Genomic DNA, 24,300 nt, shown 5'->3' with positions numbered 1-24,300 from the left:
ATATAAGAATCTGTACTATCCCCAAACTGGAAACCCTCAAAATGTTCACCAACTGTAGAGTGGATGAATGAGCTGTGATGTTCCCCACAATGTAATTATACCACAGCAATGAAAGCAAACTCCTGCTACCTGCATGAATCTCACCAGCAGAAGGCTGACTTGTAGACACAGACGCAGAATAAAACATATGGTCTGATTCCACTTCTATAAAGCCCCAGATCGGTATCCCGAGCCGGGGATTTCAGGAGTCAGGGCTGTGTTTACATTGGGAGGAGGCGGGAGTGACTGGGGAAGGCGTGGGGGAGGAAGGGTGTCTGGATGTCGGGAATGTTCCCGTTCTTGATCTGGGTAGTGATTGCGTGGGTATGTTCACATTGTGAAAAGTCATCTCGATGGACACTCGTGTATGCACGTTGTACTTCAGTGAAATCACAGTAAATTAAAGCAAAAGGAGCTCGAGGGGGAAGGAAAAAACCCCTCACAATTTCTCTCACCTCAATTGAAAAGCAATGCAATCTCAGTTTTTACCTCTTGGTAACAAATTATCCCACTTGTTTGCTTTTGAAATTAAGAAAAGGGAATGCAAAACTCTTGCATAAGAGCAGTACATTAGATCAGTAAGAACAAAATAATAGTAGGTTTCTGTTATAGAGAGAGACTGACGGGTAAGGTGACCCAGAAGTAAAAAGGAAGCGGGGACAGACACACAAAGACAGAGGCAGGCAAACTCAGAGGGGTAACACGGAGACCCAGACTAACAGCCACACGCATGACACAGGGACCAGCTTCAGCAGGGGTGGAGTGCAGCCTTGGGGACACTTCAAAACAATGACAGGCGCTTTGTTAGCTACGTAGCGGCGAGATCCAATCTGTGCTTTGCAGACTTTTTCACCTACTATACCTACCCCATTCAATGTCGTGGTTAGTGTCTGAAGCAGATTTTGATAAAGTGAAATGCAAAGAATCAGGGTCTAATGTACACATCTCTCAGCGTGGGTAGTCACGTGCTTGCTTTACCTGCCTTGATTAGTATCCACAATTGAGTGCAACGCGTTAGAATGACTAGAGCTGGTTCTCACACTTTAAATAAGTGTTAAAATAGAAATGACAGGGCCCCACCCGAGAATCTGATTGAGTAGGTTGGGTGGGGTGCAGTGACATGAGAATTTGCACTTCTAAGGCGTGCCGGGCTGATGCTGTGGTCCCTGACTCATGCTGAAAACCACTGTACATATGAACTGCCCATATTTTACCTTTCTCGGCAACAGTATCTTGATATGATAACATCGGTATTCAAAACCCTGAGGCTTTCAAAGCCTAAATGTTTGGTCAGAACAGAAATAATTAGCCATGAGAACAGAAAGGAGGTTGTATCATCTGTTAACTTACAAATCATTCCTCCATGTTTTACAAAATAGCTATGCTGGCTTTAGCCAAATGCATACACTGCATAACGGGGACAGTTATAGAAAAGGCTTAGACACGTAAAAGCCAAGAGCAATACATAAATAATATATACAGTGTTAAGAGCTCTTTCCGTCCTGTCTGAATTTAATTACAAACATTACTTCTCCGAGAGGCAGAGACAAAACAACTACAATGACATTGTCAGCTTCACACTTTCAAAGGGGAACTGTGTGGCTGGCCTGTTCCATTCTCTTGGAGATTTCCTGGTAACGCAACACAATGCGGTTTTACCCACGGCAAGTTAGGTCTCGCTACAGGGACTGCGTGAGACGGTGATGGAACAAGAAGAGACAGCCACAGGTATGTATGTGTGGCAACAACCTCTGCTCTTTTCTCGTTATATCAAAAGTACATTTAGCCATGAGCATGACCAAACTGGGGAAACCACTAAAAATTTAGCGTGTTTCTGGATTCCACAGGAGGAGGCTGGCTTTACGCTTTATAAATGACAGGACAGTTCCGCTTTCCTGAAATTGGAGCAACCTTAGGTGCATTTGGTCATTCCACAACATGAATTTTGAAGAGGAAGAGCGGATGCACACACATACACGACACCCCACAGAGAAAAAGGAGAAGAGGCAACGAGGTGACTGAGGCTCTGGGACAACCTGAATCCGTCCAAACTGCTCATCTTCACCTGGTGAAGCCACGAGCAAAGGCCCGCAGCTGGCTCTGTTACAGGAGAGGGCGCAGAAAGGGCGTAGGTCACAGCAGTTGTCACTTGACAAAGGAAGACATACACCTACCTGGGGACCTTGCAAAGGGACGAACCACACAGGACGGGGCAGGCCGAACATTAAATCTGAGCCCTGAGTGCCCAAGCTGTGAAGGCCTGGGAACTGATCTGCATCGTCACGGAGACCACCCTCCGGTGGAAGCACCTGCCAGCCACTGCTGTGCTGCTGAGAGCCACCCAGGGAAACACATGGAGTCACCGGCCGTGCAGGTAGGACACAAAGAAAAGGATTTCGGTCAGGCTGGGCCTGCTAAGGGGGAGGGCGGCAATTAGTCACCTGCCAAATGGCTGTGGCAAAGGCTGGATGGTGGCCTATACCGAGGAGAGGAAGCTGGTAGGGTTTCCTGTGATTACTTGTACAAACAACAAGTAAGCCTTCGGGTGACAGATGATGTGGAGGATAATGACCGAGGAGGTCTGTGTCTTCCCACAGTGTCTAGCAGTAGCCAATTCTCTCCAATACTGGGCTCTACAATTTAGGAGGGCTTCAGAAGACACTAATTCTAGATGATTGGGAAGAAAAGAAATAAGTTAAGTCAGAATGATTAAACTGGCAACAGGACAGCCAAATGATTGCAGTAGAGAAAACTGCTCATCTGTAACAGGGAGACAGTTACTAAGTACAAGAGCACACTACTACATAAAGCATAGGAAACTAGGCAACGCATATGAAGCAGAAGAGGCCTCAGGGGTCACTGTGGACCGCAAGTTGAATGCGTCTGTAATGCTGAGCTACTTAGTAGGAAGCTACCAAGATAACTATAAATATTACCATTTTATTAGGTATAGCTGAAAAGAGTGTCATGTCCAGGTTTGGCATCTCAAAAGGATAGAGAAAACAAAGAAGGGAAATTGAGAAGCAAAAATCCTATCCTATATAATAAAAGGCTAATATGCAAATAGACCAAACAGCAGAACAACTGAACAACTGGTCACTATGATGTGCGCTGACCACCAGGGGGCGTACGCGGAACATGGTGGGTTTCGGCCGTGGTGGGATAGTGGAGCAGGTGAGCAGGGGCGCCAGACAAAGGCGGGGCGCCAGTCGCTGTCATCGGGGCGAGCCTCTGGTGGTTACAGAAAATTCTTTGCTCCCGCGCACCGGCCCTGCTTGCACCTGCTGCTGGGACCTGGTGCCGGCCCCAATCACCCCTCAGGGGTTCTCCACCTTCCCCTGCTCCTGAGGGGTGATCAGGGCAGCAGCTGCCACTTGCACCTGCTGACGGCAATGGTTCTGCTTGCACCCACTGCTGGTGCCGGCCCCAATTGTCCATGCTGTCAGCATGTGGGAGGGGCGGCAGCAGGAGCAGGGCTGCCAGTAGACAGGGGACCACAGGAGCTGCCCCCTGGTGGTCAGTGCGCTCCCACAGGGGTTGCGCTGCTCAGGCTTACGGCTGGCGAGCACAGCAGCAGTGGTGGGAACCTCTCCCACCTCTGCAGCAGTGCTAAGGAGCAGTGAGCCGAGTGGTAAGGAGCAGCAAGCAGGCAGGTGGTAAGGGGTGAGGGGTCCCGGACTGTGAGAGAAGGCACAGGCCAGGCTGAGGGACCCTCCTGCCCAGTGCACAAATTTCATGCACCAGACCCCTAGTATGATTATAAAATCGGTTATATAAAAGAGAAGGTGAGTGAGATACATATTTGTCAAAGAGAAAGTAGCTCCATAACTGCATTAAGGTAGGCGATGGAGAACTTAAAAAAAAAAAAGGCAGAAAACCTTCTGTTTTAAAAGGACATTTACAGTTTGCAATACATTTGACAACTATTTTTACTCTCAACAAACACATGAAAACAACCACTGAATAAGTGGACCAGCTATTATTAGATTAAGGATCAGGGTCAAGCTCAGTAGAACGGCATGACTGCTCGAAGGCAGCACAGCTGGTCAACAGAACCAAGACTTAGACCTGGATCTCAGCATCCAAATCTACTTTCCCTGTATTTCTCTCTCCACTTGCGGGGAAGGGGAGGGCTGTTACGAAGTTCCATTCTTTTTTAAAAAATTGTTTTCCAATGGGCTCTGACCTGGTGCCTAAAAATTTCATATCATGTTTAGAAAAGACTCAGCGCTCCCCCCCAAAAAACCATTTATTATTTCTTAATTGTATATTTAAGCTACAACTAGAGGAATTTCAAATAGGTAGACATGGGACAAAATTTTGAAGAGGAAGAGGACTTACGTACTAAAATTACTTAGAAAAGGTTATGCAATCTCTCTTCTTAAGAGCATCCCTTAAGAAGCAATGAGATAGATGAGGATATTACAGCAGAGCTAGGTATAACATCCCTTTGAAGCAATGGGATAAATTCTCATCTGGGTAGGATGGCTTAAATATGACAAGGAACAGACTCTGTCCTTTCAGAATCCTTCTGGTCTGATGATGGAATGGCATCTGGAGAATCTGGGCTTTCCTTATCCACTGAATAAACGGATTAGTTGCTCCATAGAACACAGCAATGGTAAACTCTGCTGGTGAGGTCTGCATCATGCAACCTGACATCTGTGGCTTGACAGGGGCCTCATTCTCTCAATGCTCACTTGAAATTTCAACTACAATGGTTGTTTGTTCATCTTTGAGGTTAGCTGGACATCACTGAAGTTCTGGATAAAATAGTCACCCACTCCCGAGCCGGAAGAAATGGGGACAGAAAGCTTAGGACAGATCACCTGCAGTCCTGCTGCAAATTAAAATAGAATCCTGCCTGTTAACCATGTGCAGAACCACAAGGCGAAAATGACCCATGGAAATGATCCGTGAATGTAAGGCGAACTGCCTCCCCCCCCCCGCCCCCCACAGGTTGAAGAGAAGTCCTGGGCTTACCATTTCGAGGCTACACTCTTCAATTATGAATTAGCCCATAAAACATGGAAAAATCATATTCTCACCTTAAAAAATATAGACGAGAGGCAAGGAATTGTAAGCAAGTAAAAAAAAAAATTCCAGGAAGGAGAGATTTAAGAGAGAAATGCTAAAGATAAAGACAATGGGATAATTTCTGAATAAAGAAGGAAGGCACATATGCAGGATGCCAAAGAGTGAGGTTTAACCACCCAGCTGTAACCACACACAGAGGAACACACCAGCTCAGGCCATGCCTTTGTGTTCATGTAAACTAAATATAAAGAAGTCCTTCTTCACCCCTCCTCTCAGGGAGCATTTGGTTTTTCCGGCATGAACAGTTTAACTTATTAGGTTAACCAGAAAAAGCACATCCATGAAGCTGAAATGCACTGACCACTGTGGGCAGGCACTTCTCCTGGCCTTTAACCCGCCCCCCAGTGAAGCTCAGACACTGACTGACCTATATCCCGATTGGGTTGATATTTGCCTATAAGCTGCGATAAAGTCCCTCCTTATTATATTTTGCAGATTAAAAAATAATTCTTACACAGAAATGACTTTACTGAAAAGTCAGGCTGTGCAGGACCTTCCGTGTGTGCTCTCACACACACCTGTCTGCAAAGGTGCTGCAGCTCCTGCCAAGGCGGACCCTTCTGCACAAAAAGCTCTGAAATGTCAGAGTGCTTTCCAGGAGTCAGGGATTGAGGGTTTATGCTGTGTTTGAAATGGTTTCTTAATTAAGGGCCTGGAGTCATCATGCAAAAAGTGGGGACACTAAGGAGGAAGTTATTCCTATTTGCTCAGCAAAATGAATTGAGCAACTATTATTAGCTCACAGTGGCACACGCTCTGCAGAGGTGTTCAGGATGCACGTACTGGGTGGGAAATCCTCTTGAACTGGACGGCAGTAAGGGTGTGTATGTGGTCACATGAGTGGGTACTAATTGGCTACCTGAGGGACCTATGGAAGCAAGAGGAAGGCAGAATGGGTGCAGAAATCTGGGCACTCAACCAGGTCAGGTGAGGACGTTACAGCAGAGCTGCGTATATGCAAGTACATGGTGGGGTTTCTAGCTTTAAAATGTGTGTTCTTTAACCTAGTTCTAACACTGGCAATACCGCTGGTTACCAGGACTAGACTAGGGAAGTCTCTGGTCACCACACAAACTGGCGCTGCCTACAGCCAAGATCAGAACTCCGGCAAAAGAGTGACCCAGTTGGTGAAAGTGCATTAAAATTAGAACTATCGTCACCTCTCCTATCTCTCCTATGCTTACCACAAATAACTTTACTGTGAGATTCATTTTAAAACTAGAAAGTGAAACAGCTACTTAAAAAAAATTAAAACCTTTTCCTAACTTTCCAAACCTTATAGAAAACACTTTTTTTAATGAGCAACACTTTAGAGCAATTAATAAACTTTTTAATTGTAGAAAGTTGGTGTGTATGGCTTCTCTTAATGACATTCGACTAGAACAATCCTATGCAATTACCAACCTACATTAACGAAGCTCTCATGGGGCGCCACAAAAAACCCTGCACAATCGTCAACAGGGAGACCGGAGGACAGGGTGGGCAGGCACACAGCCCGGGAGAAACACAGTGGAGCTTAATCACTGTAATTTGGGTTCTGTCACCAAGTCCCAGGTACAAGCGCTTTCATGCACTGTCAAGGGACCTCCCTGTTAATTGCGGCTCCTGTCTTCCGGGGACACACACACTCTAATTTGCAGTGATTTTGGTTCCTCCAGTGATGTGCACTTGGTGGCTACATCCCCCTTTCCTCCAGAAAAGGCAGGCTGCTGAGGCTCTGATCATCCAGCTCGCTCTGCCACGATCAACAGACTGAAGTCACACAGCATCCCGTTTACCAGAGTCGAGAAACGACTGTGACGCCATCATCCCTGCAAGGCTACGTTCTTCTCTTCTCCAGTGAGTTTGACTTTCAACACAAGAGTTATTTCTACAGGATGACTTAAATACTTTCTGCATGGTCAGTCTGAAGCAGAAAATGTGGGTAATCCTCGGAGGTCGTCAGGCTGCCCTGGTCAGCACATTCAGAGAATGCAATCCCAGGTGCCTGCTTTCCAGGGGGACTTTGTAGAGCCCCTGGGATTCATCGGATTTGTTAGATGGCGCGGCCAATGTTTTGTGCTTTGTCTTCAGAGGCTTAGCCCTTTCCAAGCCCACTCCATGCCCACGCCGTACTAGACAAGACCTCAATAACTGATTTTCTTCCACCATCAAATTAGACCAGAGATACAGCCCCAGATGGAATTATCATTCTTAAAAAGGACACCCTCCTTTCAAAACAAAGAACCGGAAACCAAAGAAACAAGAGTCAATCTAAACCGAGAAACTATTCTGAACTCAAAATGTTCTAAGTCAACGCAGCACAGGCTATAGTTAATGGGATGATGGCGCATGTCAAAACACAGCAACAGCAAGTGAATGCCCTAACTCTGTGCCCCATGATTCTATATTATATTACTACTAGTAGCCCTGCGCACGAATCCGTGCTCCAGTAGGTTGCTGCTGCCCCCCTGTAGCTCTCCGCCCGCTGCCCCACCCTCCTGTAGCTCCCCGCGCCCCCTCCCCCGTCTCCCTCCCCCCATCCCCCCACCTCTCATAGCTTGCTGCCCTGCCCCCTCCTGTAGCTCTTGGCCACCCGCTTGTATTTCGCTGCCCCACCCTCCTGCAGATCCGAGATCTGGTCATTACAAGGTTGGTCGTTATGCCTCAGGGCGTAATGGATAATTAGCATATTCCTCTCTTATTATATAGGATGGTACTTGATGCCTGGCTTTCTGTTCTACTTTTCCAAACACTTCCTTAACCCACTTGACGCACCAACATTCTGTTCCCTGAACTGTGGAAAGGTCACTGGGTGCCTGGCATTCCTGACTGAGGCTGCTTCGCCAATTTCCTTTTTGTTTGGGGGCCATGTGTTTCTAGACCGACCACAACGAACAGAAGCAAACCTGTGAGATGCTGGGCCAACCTGGAATTTTACTAGATGGGAAGCTCAAGAATCTTATCAGTTACAAAACTGAGTATTTAACTGATCAAGTTAAACAAATCCAGATTAAGTGGAGTTTATCTGCAGTTTCCCTGACAGATCTTGTGCTTAGATTCCCATTTGAAAAGTAAAACTAAATCCAGCTTCTTTGCTATTTTTTCTTTAGGGCATAATAATCAAAGAGGGCCAGGCAAGGTTACATGCTGTGCTATAAGCTGATCAATGGCTGACAACAGTAACAGGTAAAGGAGAAACCACCACAGAGATCATCAGCCCCGTTAAGAGACCAATGGAGTGTGTCCTCCCTGAAAGTAAAATCTTTCCATACTCTGGATTTTAGGCTCAAATCCAAAGGAAGAAATAAAAATTAGTATTTATTTTCCCTACCTAAGAATACAGGGGAAAATGTACTTACTTTGAAAGGTAGATAGTATGTCTAATTTTAGCTACACTTTTCTGATGTATATCCCCCACCCTCAACCATATAACTATCAGGAGCCAATTAATGGGAAAAAATTACCATGTAAACATGGGGTAAGTCTTCTTCTCTAGGAGACAGGCAATGAAAAGGGTGTGTTCAGCACCGTAAATAATGCCATGTTAGGCCTTTTTAAAAATACAGTCAAGACTTTCTTTTAATATCTTCTAAAGACTGTTCTAGTCTACTTTTCTCTATCACTAGCTGAAAGCCCAAATTATAAAATTCTTCTAATTCTGGTACAAAGGAAATTTTTCATAAAATCAAAGACAACTTTACAAAGACTGAATCTGTAAACTTTCTCACAGCTTAACCTAATGCGTTAGGCCCTGGTCAGTGTGTTCAATGGTTAGAAAGTGGGCCCTGCAGACCGAAGGGTCCTAGGTTCGATTCCCAGTCAAGGGCACGTACCTGGGTGCAGGTTCAACCCCTGGCCCTGGTTGGGGAGGGACCCCGATCGATGTGCCTCTCTCACATCAGTGTGTTTCTCTCTCTCTCCCCACCCCCTCCTTCCACTCTCTCTAAAAATCATCCTTGGATGGAAATTAACTGCCCCCCCCCCCAAATAATAATGATAATAGTAATAATAACGTGTTAGGATTGGAGGAAGAGTATTTTGGTGCCAATTAAAAGGCACTAAATATGTAAAAATAACTGCCACTGCATGGAAAACCCCTGCGTGCCATACACTACAGAGCCACATGAAGTGGGACAAGGCCGGGAACTCGATTCAGGACGGGCTGGGAAGGGGGCACAGGGAAGGGCAGTTACCTCGTGTGGGAAGCAGCGTCGTTGATGCTGAAAGTGCTGCTCTCCCGGGTCAGAGGGCTGGAGCCGGCCTGGCTCTTGCTGTGGATGTCCAGGCTCAGGGAGGACTCTGCTTTCCGGTCCAGGCCGTGGCTCTCAGCCTCTAACGTCCGATCCACCATGGAGATGACCTCGCTGGAGCTGTGCCACAGGGGGGCCACTTTCTCCTTGCTGGGCCCCGAGCGAGGCGAGGCCGTGGCGGCCCCCAGGGAGGCGCTGCTGCCGTGGCTGGGGCCGTAGGAGGTGGTGTCGATGCCGCTGTCAGCAGAGGTGCCCTGCAGATAGTTGTAGCTGTTGAGCTCGGACTCAGTGCGGTCCCCGTCATACCACTTCTCATCGCTGTGGGCGCTGGACGCGTTGCTGGAGAGGGTGTTGCTGCTGGAGTGGCTCGAGTAGTGGCTGTCAGGCTGCAGGGGAAGCAGAGTTACTCACGTGCAGGCTCTGCCTCGTGAACACCAGGAAAACAACAGGGAGAACGACCCGCGGCATGTCTAGTGATGGGTCCAAGGCCAAAGGTGCCTGGACAGACCCAGGCGAAGGCTCGATGGCGGAGAGCGCTGGAAATGGTTTCTTAAGAAGCCATTTTTCATTATTTCACTTATGGCAAAGCATGAACAGTACTGAGATCATTTTAATCAGAAAAAAATCTAAATTGTTATTAGTCTTCAATATTTTAATCCTAAAATAAATAAAAAAATGACACCTCCAAAAGGCTTTAAAATTAGAAAAGACCTACTGTGCTCAGAGTAAAGAAGAGGCAGAATGTAAGACTTTATTCCTAAGGAGAGCTCCTTTCCGACGTCCCCAGTTCGCATCTATTTAGGAGACAGCTTCCTGGGGAGGGCTCAGAGGTATGATGTATACAGAGGGGCCAAGTGAACTCAATGGGGGAGGCTGGGAAGGGACAGTAACAGTCTTTTCAACAGACGGTGCTGGGACACGTGGATATCCACAAAGAATTAAGTTGGATCCTTTCCACATAGAAAAATAAACTCAAAAAGATCAAAGACGTAAATGTAAGAGCTAAAACTGTAAAACTCTTAGAAGAAAACATAAGTGTACATCTTCATGACCGTGGATTATGCAATGGTCTCCTAGAGAGGACCCCAAAAGTGCACAAGAAAGAAAAAAAAATGATAAATTGGACTTCATCACAATTAAAAACTTTTATGTTTCAAATACCCTAATTAAAACATGGACGAAGGATTTAAATGGGCATTTCTCCAAAGAAGATATACAAATGGCCAACAAGCACATGAAAATATACTCAGTATCTTTAGTCACTAGGGAAATGCAAATCAAAACCACATGAGATACACCTCACACACAGTAAGATGCTATAATCAAAGGGGCAGACAAGAACGCTGGCTGGACTGCTGGTGGGAATGGGAACTGGGGCCGCTGCTGTGTCAAACAGCTCAGTACCACTCTCAGTATCGACTCAAGAGAAACGAGAACAAGTTCACACACCACTTCCATGTGCATGTTTACAGCAGTGTTATTCATGAAGCCAAAAGCCAGAAACAACCCAAGTGTCCTCCGGCTGATACAGGAATAAGGAATAGTGGTATTTCTAGACCATGGACTATTATTCAGTCATACAAAGAAATGAAGTACTGACACGTTACAACGTGTATGAATCTTGAAAACATCACGCAAAACTGAGTGAAAGAAGCCAGACATAAAAGGCCACACCTTCTGTTTCATTCGTGTGAAACGTCCAGAATAGACACTTCCACACAGACAGAAAGCAGGTGCGTGGCTGTCGCGAGCTTGGAGGGGAAGGAAGAGTCAGGCGATGACTGAGGTACAGGGTTTCCCTGGGGTGATAAAAGTTTCTAGGGTTAGATGGTGGTGCTGGTGGCACAAACCTGTGAATATATTAAAAAACCACTAAATTGTACACTTTAAATGAGTGAATATTAAGGTATGTGAATTGTATCTCAATTAATAAAAAGAGTACAGAACCCTTTCTACACAGTGGCTTAGTTACTTAGAACGTTTTGTAGTTTACCAAAGAAATCAGGTTTCCAAAGATAGCTGAATAAAATAGTATTTTAAGAGAAAAGAGGAGAGAAGGAATTGTGTGTGTGTGTGTGTGTGTGTGTGTGTGTCTGCTGAGGATAGTGGCAGGAGGAGGACACCCAAGTTTCACCTCAAAGTGCAAAAATAAAGCTCTCTCCTCCTTAAACAAGAATCAATCCCAGTTATTTTACCGGTGCTACTCTAGTTTTTCTCAACACATTTGTGTTACAGACCTTCGTTTATTTTTAGTATTTGTAGGGCAGAATTCCTCAGCCCTGCACCTGTCTGTGGAATTGGCAGCCCCAGCCACGTGTGGCCACTGTGCACCTTACACGTGGCAGCCTGCACTGAGATGGGCTGAGAGTGAAAAGCACATAACATATTTCTGCAGAAACAGTACCTGAACCACACTGTAATTTTAAATTTTCTAGTGGTCAATTTTTAGAAAGTAAAAAGAAGCAGGTGAAATTAATTTTAAGAATATGTTTTCTCTAACCCAAACTATCCCAAATGTTATTTTACCATGTGATCAATATAAAGATTAGTAATGAAGGTGGGGAAATGGACAGACTGACTGGGGCAATCTCTCATTTATAAGCAGAACTGTGACAACATCACGTCTCGTCAGTAAATCTCTCCACACAGCCTGTGCGGGTGCTTGCACACACGTGCTCCCCTCTTGTGCTTTTAGCTCCCGTATTCATTTCACTAGAGCAAAACTTACAGGAGCCCTCTCATCTCTGAGCATCTTGTAAGTTAGTGAATATGAGAGTCTTTCCTCATCCTATTGAATGACATAAATATAAACACACATCTCAGTGGACAGACAGACCAAAGAGACAACTGCACCTGAAGGGGGAGGAAATGATGACCTCCATTCCCCATTCTACCTGTAAGTGAAAGGAACTGTGTGCCAAGATGGTCAAGGACAAACGTGTGTGCAGCTCTGGAAGGTAAGAGAAGCAGTAGGGGGAGCTGTCAGGAAGTTGTCTGTCCAACCACACCTCATGCTTGCAATGGTGTAAGCAAGTAAAGTCCATTTCTAACACACTTCAATTCATGACATTTCAGGACTGTTTGTGATGGGATCACCTGGCCTTCCATCCAGACGATGGGGTGGCAGGAGCGTGCCAAAGAGGAATTTCAATTTATCTCCAAGCAACCTTGTTGGCAGCAGAAAGCCCAGGGCCCGCACAGCAAAGGCCCCTTCTGCCAGGATGACTTCCTCTCTGACCACGTGGGAGGAAGAGCAGAGCAGACCTGTACCAATTTCCCAGCCGCCGCAAGGAAGGTGCATGGCCAGGAACCTCCCATTTCTATTATTTCACAGTGAACTTACGTGCCCCTGTTTGTTCGGAGACAAGTGAACCACTGGATCCTGCCGCATCAGCCTCCCACTGGGGCTCTCTCGGAACGTGGGCAGTACCTTCGATACTGCTGGGAGGTGGCACGTCGGCTCTGCAACACAGCACAGGACATTATGGTGCAGGCCGGAGCAGACCCAAGCACAGGTTGACAGATGAAGACAGCTTGCCACGGCACCTCTGAGCTCACTGACCAGCAAACTCTGAATTTTAGCAATAAGCTTGTTGAGAGTTTACACGATAGACAGCATGTCAGAAACTAAGTGGCTGATGGGTAAAGCTTGCAGCTGGTGACCACATGAGCAGAGCCAAGTACCACCAAACCAAAGGCCATGAACAACGCGGCAAAGTTAGGAATCAACTTTTGGTTTGGGGAAGAGTCTAAAATACATGGACTGAATTTATGAGATTCATTCACTGCAAAGTGTAGCTAACCTAGCTTGGTCTACATTACCTAGACAGGCATGGATGCAATCACGTGTTACTTACCATGACACCTTGGAAATATTTTACCTGTATATTCATGCTGCTCGAGGAAAAAAGAATTGAAATCCTGAGGTCCTCTATAACTGTAAGCTAAGCACAACAGAAAAGACACACAGCAACTAGTTTACTTAAAACAATTGCTTCCTTTTGGAGTCTAAGCTGGCGTGCATGATGGAGTTCCAAAGGTGCAAGGTAAGCGATTCTGCTTCTTTCACACACTGCTAGCTAACAGCAACAATTCCGGACTTCGGCAACACCTTTCCTAACACGTAATGGACTGGGCAACATACCCCTTTGCTCTGCTTCTCAACCATTTCCAAGAGCAGAGGCACAGAAAAATGAACAGCCACGGAGATGAGTGAGTTCATTAAGCAAGTTACACTCCTCGTCTCCACTGGGGCACCAGTTGATAGCACACTGATGTACAAAGACGGGGGGCGGGATCTGGCTTACAAGTAAGACTCTCCTCAACATTTTCAATGAGTGACCTGAAAATCATTAGAGAATTTTGTTCTTACGAACTGAGTGTGTAAAGGTTTCAATACAGTGCAATGAGTAATAAGGCGTAATTATTTTTATCGATTTCTCCCTAGCATGGCATAACTAAGCCCCCGAGGTTCCTTCTGAGGTTCCCATAAGAAAAGGCTGAGTTAGTCTTCTGGAATGTAAAAACATACACAAATTTATTTTATTTTAACATTTTATTTCAAGCCTTAGATTTTGAATAGAGAAAGGCCCCACTTGGGGAAAAGGCTCTTCTGGCAGGCTCTAGGAGTATCTTGCAATAAAAAGGTATATCTTACTAAAAAGATGAACAAGTGCGTTGAAAGGATGCATCCATATTAACTTCAGAGTCTTACCTATTAAAAGTGGGTTGCCATAAACTAAAGGGGATGCAAGAACAAAAGGCCCTGAGGGAGGTTTCTGTGCAGGAATGAAGACGCTCTAGGACGAACCTGATCATTCCCCTTTCCTTTCCTTATGGCTCCCCATGAGCAGGAGGTGACACTGAACGCCGCACAAAGGGCGTGCTGGCAGCTTTGTTCCAAGCGTGCACTCGGAGCCAGAAAAAGCTGCTGAAGTCATGATGAAGAAGGGGTCCTTTGCACACGTGTCGTTACCAGCTCCACAGCATCAAAACATATGGGATTAAACACATTCTGCTAAGAGCAGAGCAGAATATGCTCAGGTTTTCTGTGTGGTGGGTGGGTGGATGAGAGGGGGAGGGACAGATGGCTTCAATAACAAGGCACATCGCACTGAAGTTATTGGAATAGAGCATATCTTCAGAACCTAGGAATTATATTTCTTTCCCCCAACGTGTGTCTTAGCTCAATACATCTCCACTTCCTTCTGTGTTCGTGGTTAGTACCTTTACACGGCACAGTCATTAAAACAGAATGAGACAGACAATGCATTTGCTGAGAGGATAAAAAGGTGGGGCTCTGTTTTAAAAAGTATCTTTTTTTTCAGACCTGAAATGTATTTGTTTTGAATCTCACACCCATGGTAATGCTGCTAAAAATAAGATAAAGGAAAAAACACCTGTCTAGATTCAAGACCCTGATGTATCAACTGTGTTGATACTAAAAAACCGATGATACTGTGTTGAAACTTAATCATGTTTCATGGCAAAATTTTATTGTATCAACTCATGTAATGGTGTCATTGCGGCAACTACAAATATATACAGAGAAATATATGCATTAGAAACCCAAATGAAGGCTCTCCTGCAAATCTTCCCCATCCAGCTCTGTCTTGCTAAGACATGTCCTTAGCTGGCAGCTTCATAGCAGAGGAGGGGGAAAAAGCAGATAGGGGAGGAAAGAGATTCTAACCAAGCTACACATGTGACTAAGCAACAATTGTATCTCTTTCCCACTTTGTACACAGTTTTTAAAATTTTATGTATTTATTTTAAACTCCCTGTAAGAATACCAACAAACCTCTCAGGGCACTTATAAGAGGCAAAAACAAACAGATGAAAGGGGAAGGAGATACTTAAGGACACGTGGTTTGGCAGTCTGACATTTTAATTTCGGTTCTGAAAAAAATTCCTATGTCATTTCTATTTTTAGATTTAGGGTCACTTAGAATTCCTTGACTTCTCTCTCAGGTCTTATTTGTTGCTTTCACTTATACATAATCTAACCAAGACTTAATTCTCATTCCCATTTATTAACCAGGGCTGTTCATCTAACCAAGACTTAACTCTCATTCACATTTATTAACCAGGGCTGTATTACATTACAGAATGCTTTGATGACATCATCAAGAGGAAGCCTAAGTCACCTTGGTGTAAAAGCAACTTGCTTTTTGTAGAAATTTAATTACTTACCCATCTGGTCGGCAATGCTATCCTCACTTCTTTGCCAGCTGGGTGTGGATTTTCCGCTGCCACCAAGATCTGCTTGGGTGTTCTGCCTGTCAATGGAGGCTGGGGATCTGCGGCTGACTCCAAACCTGTGGTGATTTCCCCAAACAAAGGCAAAGAGGACATCAGAAACCTCACCCATAAAGGGAAGGAGTCCTGGGTGTAGTGAACCTCACTCTAAGGACAGGTACTACGAGTTTCGCCTGCCTGTCTGTACTTGTGCAGCCAGCCCTGTGCATGTGAACGTGGGTGCCGGGACTGTGTTTGCTGCAGTCAGTTCAGAAAGGTATGTAGGCTAAGCATTTAAACTGTAAACAAGGCCGGGAGCCACCAGGACTGAGCTAACTTAAGATAAACAGAGTGAGAAACCAGTCTTCTAGCCCTTGTGTAGCCAACCACAGACTGTCACTCACACACAGCCAGAGGAAAATGTTCACCATCCCAATGTCCCATGTGTATCTTCCAATTGGTACATGTCCAGGGTTTCTCTTAACTCAGTAATCTGCTAAATCAGTGGTCGGCAAACTGCGGCTCGCGAGCCACATGCGGCTCTTTGGCCCCTTGAGGGTGGCTCTTCCACAAAATACCACGGCCTGGGCGAGTCTATTTTGAAGAAGTGGCATTAGAAGAAGTTTAAGTTTTAAAAATTTGGCTCTCAAAAGAAATTTCAATCGTTGTACTGTTGATATTTGGCTCTGTTGACTAATGAGTTTGCCGGCCACTGTGCTAAATCACTAAGTAACTAAATCTGCTAAGACATTCATTCTGGGAACTAGTATTTTCTGAGCACTCTAAGGTCTGAAAGACAAAGACTGCTATCATTTACATTAGGTAGCCACTTTTAAACAAGTAGATAAAGTGGCTTTTGTAAAGGCAATTGTCTATTTCTGGAAAGACTGTTTAGCTATTCAATGAGCCAGTTTTATTTTTCCCAATGTAGAACAAAAATATAATCCATGATTGAAGCATGTACCTTGATGAGCACTATCAGCAGAGTAAATCCTGCCCGAGCCCAGGAAAAAGGGCCAGAGTGTAAAATTCAAACGTTCATGTGGAAATTCACAAATTTGTGTATGGTTAACTAATGAACTTACACAATGAATGACTACCCAGGGCCCGATGGATGGATGCATATGACAGATGTCTTGTTTACTACAAACTGATAAATGCCTGGGGAGAACCACCACGTGGTGCTGGTAGAGCCAAGTTCTGGCTCTCCCACTCCAAATTACTTAGTTTCAGCTTCATTTCTTTATTTGAAAAAAAAAAAAAAAAGGCAATTCTATTATATGGATCCAGGGAGGAAAAGCTAGATGAAAGCATTGGCAAAGTAAAGAAGGCTACAACATATTTTTGTAAACTCCTCCAATACCATCTCCCTAGTTGCTTTTGCATAAATGACAATTGTTTACAGACTCAATCACAAGCCTCACTAAACCAAGTTACCTCTATTATAAAAACCAAAAACCTTGATTTAGGAAAAACTCAGTAACTGTGCATTTACAAAAAAAAAAAGGATTCACTAATTCTGATCTTTGCCCTCTCCTCCCTAGTAGGGTGCTTCTTTAGTTTAAAACAGTGAAGATCCTCGAAATGGCCCTATGATCCTATTCTAAATTTGCGTTAAATTACGACTTTTTCACAAAGGCACAGATACTGCGATTTTGCTTTTACTTTTTGGTAGCAGAGGCAACTGAGGACCTTTCAAACCTCTGAATTTAAAGCCGAGCGCTTTTCTGGCTGTCTGGTTTCAAAAAAATGAAAACGTAAGGCTGTTTTTAAATTCTGCCTTTAAAGTATTTTCATCCCATGGACTTTAATATCAGTTCCCATACATACTCACGCATTGTGTGCAGGGCATTAGGGACACAAGGACCCTAACTCTTGAGGAGCTCAGACAAACCTGTTCAAATTGTGCCTCTTTTCGAGGCTTCACTCTACTTTTGTTTGGAGGAACACTTAAACGTTGAAGGTTCAGATTTGGAGGAGTTTTCAGTAATCATCTGGCTGATACATGAAGCACGTTGAGTGACCAGGAGCCGGTCCATCTCTAGTTATGTTTCTCCCACAATCCGTCTCCAAATTCCTCATATACCCCTTCCTCCCTCCTTCCTTCTGGACATGCCCTGCCCTGTCAACATTCCTCAAAGTGTGTGCCCCAGAAACAAGTCCCCAAGGATGGCAGAGCAGACCCCATGACTTCTCCAGAGAGCTGCTTTATGATGGCCTCTCGTTCCCATCTTAAACGTGTGCAGGTGCCTTCTGTCCGCCCACTCGAGTGGAGCAGGCAGGATTAACCGGTCTATTAAATGTCACCTCTCAGCGGGTTTGGATGGTCTCAGTATCCTCACCCAAGGGAGTGGGCAGACACCTGACACACATGCAGACACCAGGTCCTGAATCCGGGACAGGAGAGGACAACGAAGGAGCAGGCTACATTCACGGACAATGACTGCACACTGACCTACTGTCATGATCCGCTTTTAAGCTTTTTAAAGTTTACTAATAATGAGTTGGAGCAGACTACATACATTCCTGTGATCCTTTTCCTCTCGGACGGGCAACTTTGGGATTATACATGTGAATCAGACAGGGAACCAATTCCTCTTGCATCACTGATACAGGCAAACACTGCTTGGGATCCAGCAGAAACACTGAATCGTAGGGGTTCAGATTGAGTAACCCCAAGAAGTAACTCTGTGGCATGCGGATTATTTTTTAGCTAAAGCAACTGAGACCCTTTGGGCTCAAGAGAAACTTCGGCCCCCTCCTTAACTACCTAGAACTTAAATTAGGGGCTTTGCCCACAGGAGATTACCACTGACAACCTTTTCTCACCTATCTACAGGGCAGGCAAACTAACTGAACATCTGCTCTTACTGTCCTGTGATGGCCTTCCTCCTTCTGAAGCCCCAGGGTGCCTGACCTTATCCTTAGCTCTGAAGGTCAGATACACCTCATTTTCTCTTTCTGTTTCGAACCTCTCATGTATGTGGGGTTCCCATATGTATGTATGTAATTGAATTTGGTTATTTCCTCATGTTGATCTGTCTCATGCAGATTTAATTTTTAAGCCAGCGAAGGAACCCTGAAGGCTAGAAGTTTCTTCTCCCCCTATAGTATCATCCTCATCTTGCAAAGTATCCACATTAAAAAGGACATCAGCCCTAGCCAGTTTTGCTCAGTAGATAGAGCATCGGCCTGAGGACTGAAGGGTCCCAGGTTTTATTCCAGTCAAGGGCACATGCCCAGGTTGTGGGCTCCATCCCCAGTAGGGGGCATGCAGGAGGCAGCCAATCAATGATTCTCATCATTGATGTTTCTTTCTCTCTATCTCTCCCTCTCCCTTCCTCTTTGAAATAAAAAAAAAAATATGTAAAAAAAAAAAAAGGACATCATACAGTACAATAAATAGTCATGGGTAAGCTCACACACAAAGGGCAAAACCCTCAATACCACCGATGGTAGAGTTAGTAATAAACATCAAGTTGCATAACTACCACCTTCTTAAAAAAAACCTGTGCAGCCCGGGGCATTGAAATCATGGTTCTAACATAAATATTCACCAAAACGTGAATGTTTCAGCTAACATTTTTGGTACACATTAAAAGTGTATCATAGAAGAAAATAATGTTTTTTGTTACTGTTGCTAACTCATTTATATTTTATTAGAGGTCTGGTGCACGAAATTTGTGCACGGGTATGGTCCCTAGGCCTGGCCAGCGATCAGGGCTGATAGGGGCCTTCCTGCTGCCTGCCAGGGCCTTCCTTCACTCTGCACCGCCCCGTGGTGGTCAGTGCATGTCATAGCGAGTGATCAAATTCCCGGTCTCCTGGTCAAATTCCCAAGGGGACACTTTGCATATTAGCCTCTCTCTCTATATATATATATTGTTGTACCAACACTGAAGTTGCAGTGAATTCTTATTTTTGAAGTCAAACCAGGTCATTTAAAATCTACTAATTAAAACAAGAAGTAATTAGTTGGGCTTGTGGTGTGGTATAATAATACTTAACTCATAAAACCTTTTGCAGAAACTCATGAATAAGAGCTAAAACTTTTTCTAGTTGTCACTGAAGTAATTAAAATAAGACATGCACATTTTAGGGATACTACCAAGGGGATCTGGGTGAGACACTGAGGCCAGGGGTTGGGGGAGGAACGTATTTTATAGTGGTTTTATTACCTAATTTCTGCTAACATAAACATTTCGCAACAACAAAGAAATCAAACTTAATAGCTGTAAAAACTGACAAAACACTAAAGGATAAAAATACCCACTATGAAGGCATTCTTAGTAATAAGCATGATTATTGTGTAACATGGTAAAATCTCAAGAAAATAAACAAATCCTGTGTGCACTTGTTAAAATGGGGAAAACTCGGAATAGAAACATCAGTTTTTATCAGTTCCTTATATTTGATCTTGAAACGGTCCCGGGTTCTTTGTCAGGTTCTCACGGGGAGGATACTCTGGTGGAAGCCACTGCTCTCCCTTACTGTTCCTCTGGGCAAAGCCTAAGGCTTCCGTGCACCATGTAATGCTCTGCTGCTAATTCTTCCAGGCTTCACACATCCCCATTACTTTTCCCTTTTTAGTAGCCTCTGAAATCATGCACATTTAGCTTTTTACTTTGTAAGTCTTTTCAGAAGCAAATAGTTACTTTTGAGTGTTTAGTGTTAAAAAAACCCAAATAAAAAAAACACCATGAAAAACAAATACCAACCCACAGGCTGAAATTACAGAAGACTTTTAAAGTGTGAAAAAAATAATTTTAAGCTTTGGGTCTGATGATCTCCTACTGTAACAGCAAAACAAACTCCAACCAGTTCAAGCAGTGTACTGTGGAGTTCACTTTGGAGGACATATTAAGAAATGACAAAACTGTACTATGAAAATAGGCAACATATATCATGGAGAAGCTGGTATAATTTGATTTCTCTGTCACTGAGTCCCCAGAGATCAGAGAATGATATACAGCCTAAGAAGTGGTTTGAACAAGCCATGAAAACATTTTTCCATCTGAAATTATTAACCATATTTCCCCTTTTGTTCTTTTGTAAATCGATCAAGGCTGGCTGAATGGAAATCATTTTACACCTCTGAATGACAGATGAAAGACAAGCAATGCCAACTGGGACCGTGTACGACGGGGCACACCTACCCTTCAGGCATGGATTTCTGCCTGTACGTGCCCCCGCCAGAGCCAGTCTCACTGGACGAAGACAGGTTGCTGGGGGAGTTACGGCACTGCTGGGATCTCGCTAAAGCCATGGACGAGACAGTCACGTAGATGTCCGAACCAGGAGACAGCCTGCACGTACAAACCAAAAATATGAAGTCAGCAATTCAAAGGGAAGAGTCCCAAGGCAGGCATGATGGATAATATCATATAAATGCAACAGAGGCAGCGGCTTCATGGGGATGGTGAAAATGAAGCCAGCTGGAAGCCTACAAAAAGAACCGTCCCCATGCAACCACTCCCTCAGGGAGCCACTGGAAAACTGCCTTGAAGGGGGCGGGGAAAAACACGTATGTTTCCAAAAGCTGCCAGAATTCAATAGGCTGAGTTGCGCAGGCGGCTTCCTAATATGGCAGCGTAGAGCATAATTGAACCCCAGTGACATTAACACAGCAATTAATTCCACTTTCACACTGGTTCTCCCAGAGTACATGGCCGGGGGAGACTGGTACATTCTTTGTTTTCTAATTTTATTACTCAGAGTCTGAAATGAATATTCAGATTCTGCTACTTAGCATTTATGAATTTGGTTGATAGTAGCATCACCATATAAAAACCTCCATGACAAAAAGTGCCTAGAACTGCAGTTGTTGAAATTTAACTGGAATTAATGAATTTCACCCAATACATCTATTTCAAAAGCTACGGGGCCTTCACCCCGCTGATGGCTCAAGCTACAGAAACTGGAGCTTTGTAGTCAGGACAGATACTCTACTCCAGTAGCTCTAGTAGGAACGTGGTAAGCACTGGGATATCAACGTGACGCTGGCGAGGTGCCCAGGTGAGAACTAAACCTTAATCACAGAAGTGGAAGCTGGCACACATCATTCGACTCCTGTGGCAGGGCAGGTCACTTCCAGTTTATCACTGAGGAAGTGGAATCGAAGCCATTCATTCAATAAGCCCGGCCTCTTGATTCTAAGTCAGCCACACTCTGTGCCAGGCGTCCTCAAACTACGGCCCGCGGGCCACATGCGGGTGTTTTTGCCGTTTTGTTTTTTTACTTCAAGATAAGATATGTGCAGTGTGCATAGGAATTTGTTCATAGTTTTTTTTAAACTATAGTCCGGCCCTCCAACGGTCTGAGGGACAGTGAACTGGCCCCATTTAAAAAGTTTGAGGACCCCTGCTCTGTGCTAAGCTACTGCTGCCCTCTAGGAAGGCTGGGCTTTCTCGTCCTAATAGTTATTGGCCAGGGGTCTGCACAGTCAGACGACTTTGCATCGAAGTGCAGAGGCCCTGGGACAGAACCCGGATCACTGAGGCATGGCAGGTTCCCACGGTGAACCCATAAACTTTGCACAGCAGGGCAGACTGGGGTTTCAGGTGCAGGAAGCTGACAGGAGGGATAACAGAACCACAGTGAGAAGCTTTTCTAATGGAAAAAGAATAAGGCTAGATACCAAAATGTATGACTCCCAAACCCATCTAGGCCCGAAGGGCAGAGCTGACGTGAGAGCTGGATCTCTCAGTGACAAGCCCGCTATCTCCAGCCGTCTCCTAGACATCCCTCCGGGGCACCCTCACCAGCAATTCCAATCAAACCCCCTAAAAACTAACTGATTTTCCCCATTCCCACCCGTCACACCCCAAACCTGCCCCTCCTATATCTGCTATTCCAAGCTAAATGTTTTTACATCCCTTCCCCACTTCCATAGTCAATTGGTCTAATTAAGTTCAACTGTTACAGAGCACAGACCCTGTGGTCAGGCACCCTGGGTGCTAGTCTGGAAAACACAAAGACAAGGGAGAGAACTAGTCTCCAACCGGCTGACTGTCCTCTGAGGGCCCCCGTCTCTGCCTGGGTCAGTATAACAGTGCTCTACCTGGTCTTCTGACTTCCACGCTCTGTCTACCCCAGACCTCCAATGCCCCTACCATCCGAGTCCTCTGACTGCCAACACCTCTCCACAGCTTCCCTTTGCTTACAGGACAGAAGACCAAATCCCTGGCACCTTCTGCCAGGCCCTGGACCGTCTCGCCATATAAGTGCATCCTCATATCCATCCTAATCTCCTTGCTCTTTACCTGCCTCTATGCATCCTCCATCCTGGTCACCTGCGGCGCGCCCCAGTCCTCAGACTCACCCACCAAATTCATACCTTTACTTAGCTTGTCCTCTCTGCTGGGAATGTCCTCCCTTTCCACTCACAGAGAATCCTTTCTACCCAAGGCCCAATTCCAACATCATAGGCCTGAATTCATAGATTAATTAGAACCTCAATTCCACAACAACCTGCTCTTTGCACCACCATAGCACTCCCTATGGAATGGTTACTTTTATGCGTGTCTATCTCCCCAACTAGATTCTGCCCTTACAGGGCAGGTATGGATCTGTGTATCTCTGGTTGCTTAACACACGTTTGAGGGAGAATTCCCATCCGCAGCGTCGGAAACGAAGCGGTGGTTCAGGACGAGCGCCCGCAGTTACATCAGGTGTCCCAAGCCAGGGGAACTCAACCATGGTGCGTTTATATCAGATGAAAAACAGCTGGTCTCTAATAATAAAGTGCCAAGATTTGGGGAATAATTTGCTAAAAACACTTATAACACATTCAAGGTGATACCACACTTTCTTAAATGTGAGAAAAGGGGATGACAGAATTATGACCAGGCACCCCTGGACATATATCATCGATCTGACATACAATGGCAAGAGAACTTACTGGCAATGCCTCCTCTACAGAGTGTGAAATGGCAAGTAAAGAGACCTGGGATGCTGGGTCCTTGGGCTATTCAATGGGAAGCTAGGAAAAGAGGCAGAGTTCCCAAGGTCCTCCTGTTAACATCACCAATTTGGTCCCCGCTACACAGATTTAGAGAAATACCGGCGAACCGCATGGCTGGCATCCTCACTAGGAGGCCAGGGTTGAGAGAGGGGTATGTGTGGGCATGGATGTGGGTCAGACCAGTGCGGTCTTGGAACACTAGCTCATCCCTACTTTGGGTAACGTGTTTTGATAAAAGATCAAGACATTTATCTGGGCATGGATGTCCCTTCATTCTTTTCCATTAAGACCTCTCCCAAAGATCTCACTATTTATTCTGGAATAATTGGAAGGGGACTGGAGTCGGGGAGGAATGGGAGGAGCAGAGCACAAAGAAGAAAGCTAGGTAAGGATTAAGGAACAGCATAAACCCAAATGTAACAAGAGACCACACTGCTTTCTGCCTTAAGAGTTTGGCCTTTATATGCACCTAATAAAGAGAAACTTCAAACACAGTTTCATTTTGTAGCTGCTTTGATTTTCTTGCTGCAAAGAGGAGGAGGTGTTACAGGAAGATGGGGCGGGGAGGAGGGAGGAGAAGGCAGTAGAAATGTTAACATGTTTGGGCCTGTTGATTTAACTCTCTTCTAGGCAAGTAATGCCAATGAATTATATTTATGGTGAACATGAAAATGTTTATGTTTCTATGAGGAAGTGACAACATGATTCCACAGAGAAAGCCCAAGAGCAACT

The 24,300-nt window shown here is 45.0% G+C and overlaps 1 protein-coding gene across 18 annotated transcripts in view; it reads right to left on the bottom strand.

Moving 5' to 3' along the window:
* Positions 1-24,300, bottom strand: part of SIPA1L1 (signal induced proliferation associated 1 like 1) — a 333,288-nt gene that overhangs the window by 25,678 nt on the left and 283,310 nt on the right. For 17 of the 18 annotated variants that reach the window (XM_079768725.1, XM_079768716.1, XM_079768714.1 and 14 more), the window contains 4 exons: positions 20,762-20,911; positions 15,561-15,685; positions 12,712-12,830; positions 9,312-9,754 (listed from right to left, as the gene is read on the bottom strand). In XM_079768725.1, the coding sequence (XP_079624851.1) occupies positions 9,312-9,754; positions 12,712-12,830; positions 15,561-15,685; positions 20,762-20,911 (837 nt within the window). The remainder of the gene's footprint in view (positions 1-9,311; positions 9,755-12,711; positions 12,831-15,560; positions 15,686-20,761; positions 20,912-24,300) is intronic. The other variant, XM_079768722.1, reaches the window with a different exon arrangement.

Source organism: Cnephaeus nilssonii (assembly GCF_951640355.1).
Source record: "Cnephaeus nilssonii genome assembly, chromosome: 4".
NCBI lineage: Eukaryota > Metazoa > Chordata > Mammalia > Chiroptera > Vespertilionidae > Cnephaeus > Cnephaeus nilssonii.
The sequence above is the reverse complement of the archived record's forward strand: the minus strand, read 5'-3'. Positions and strand labels throughout refer to the sequence as shown.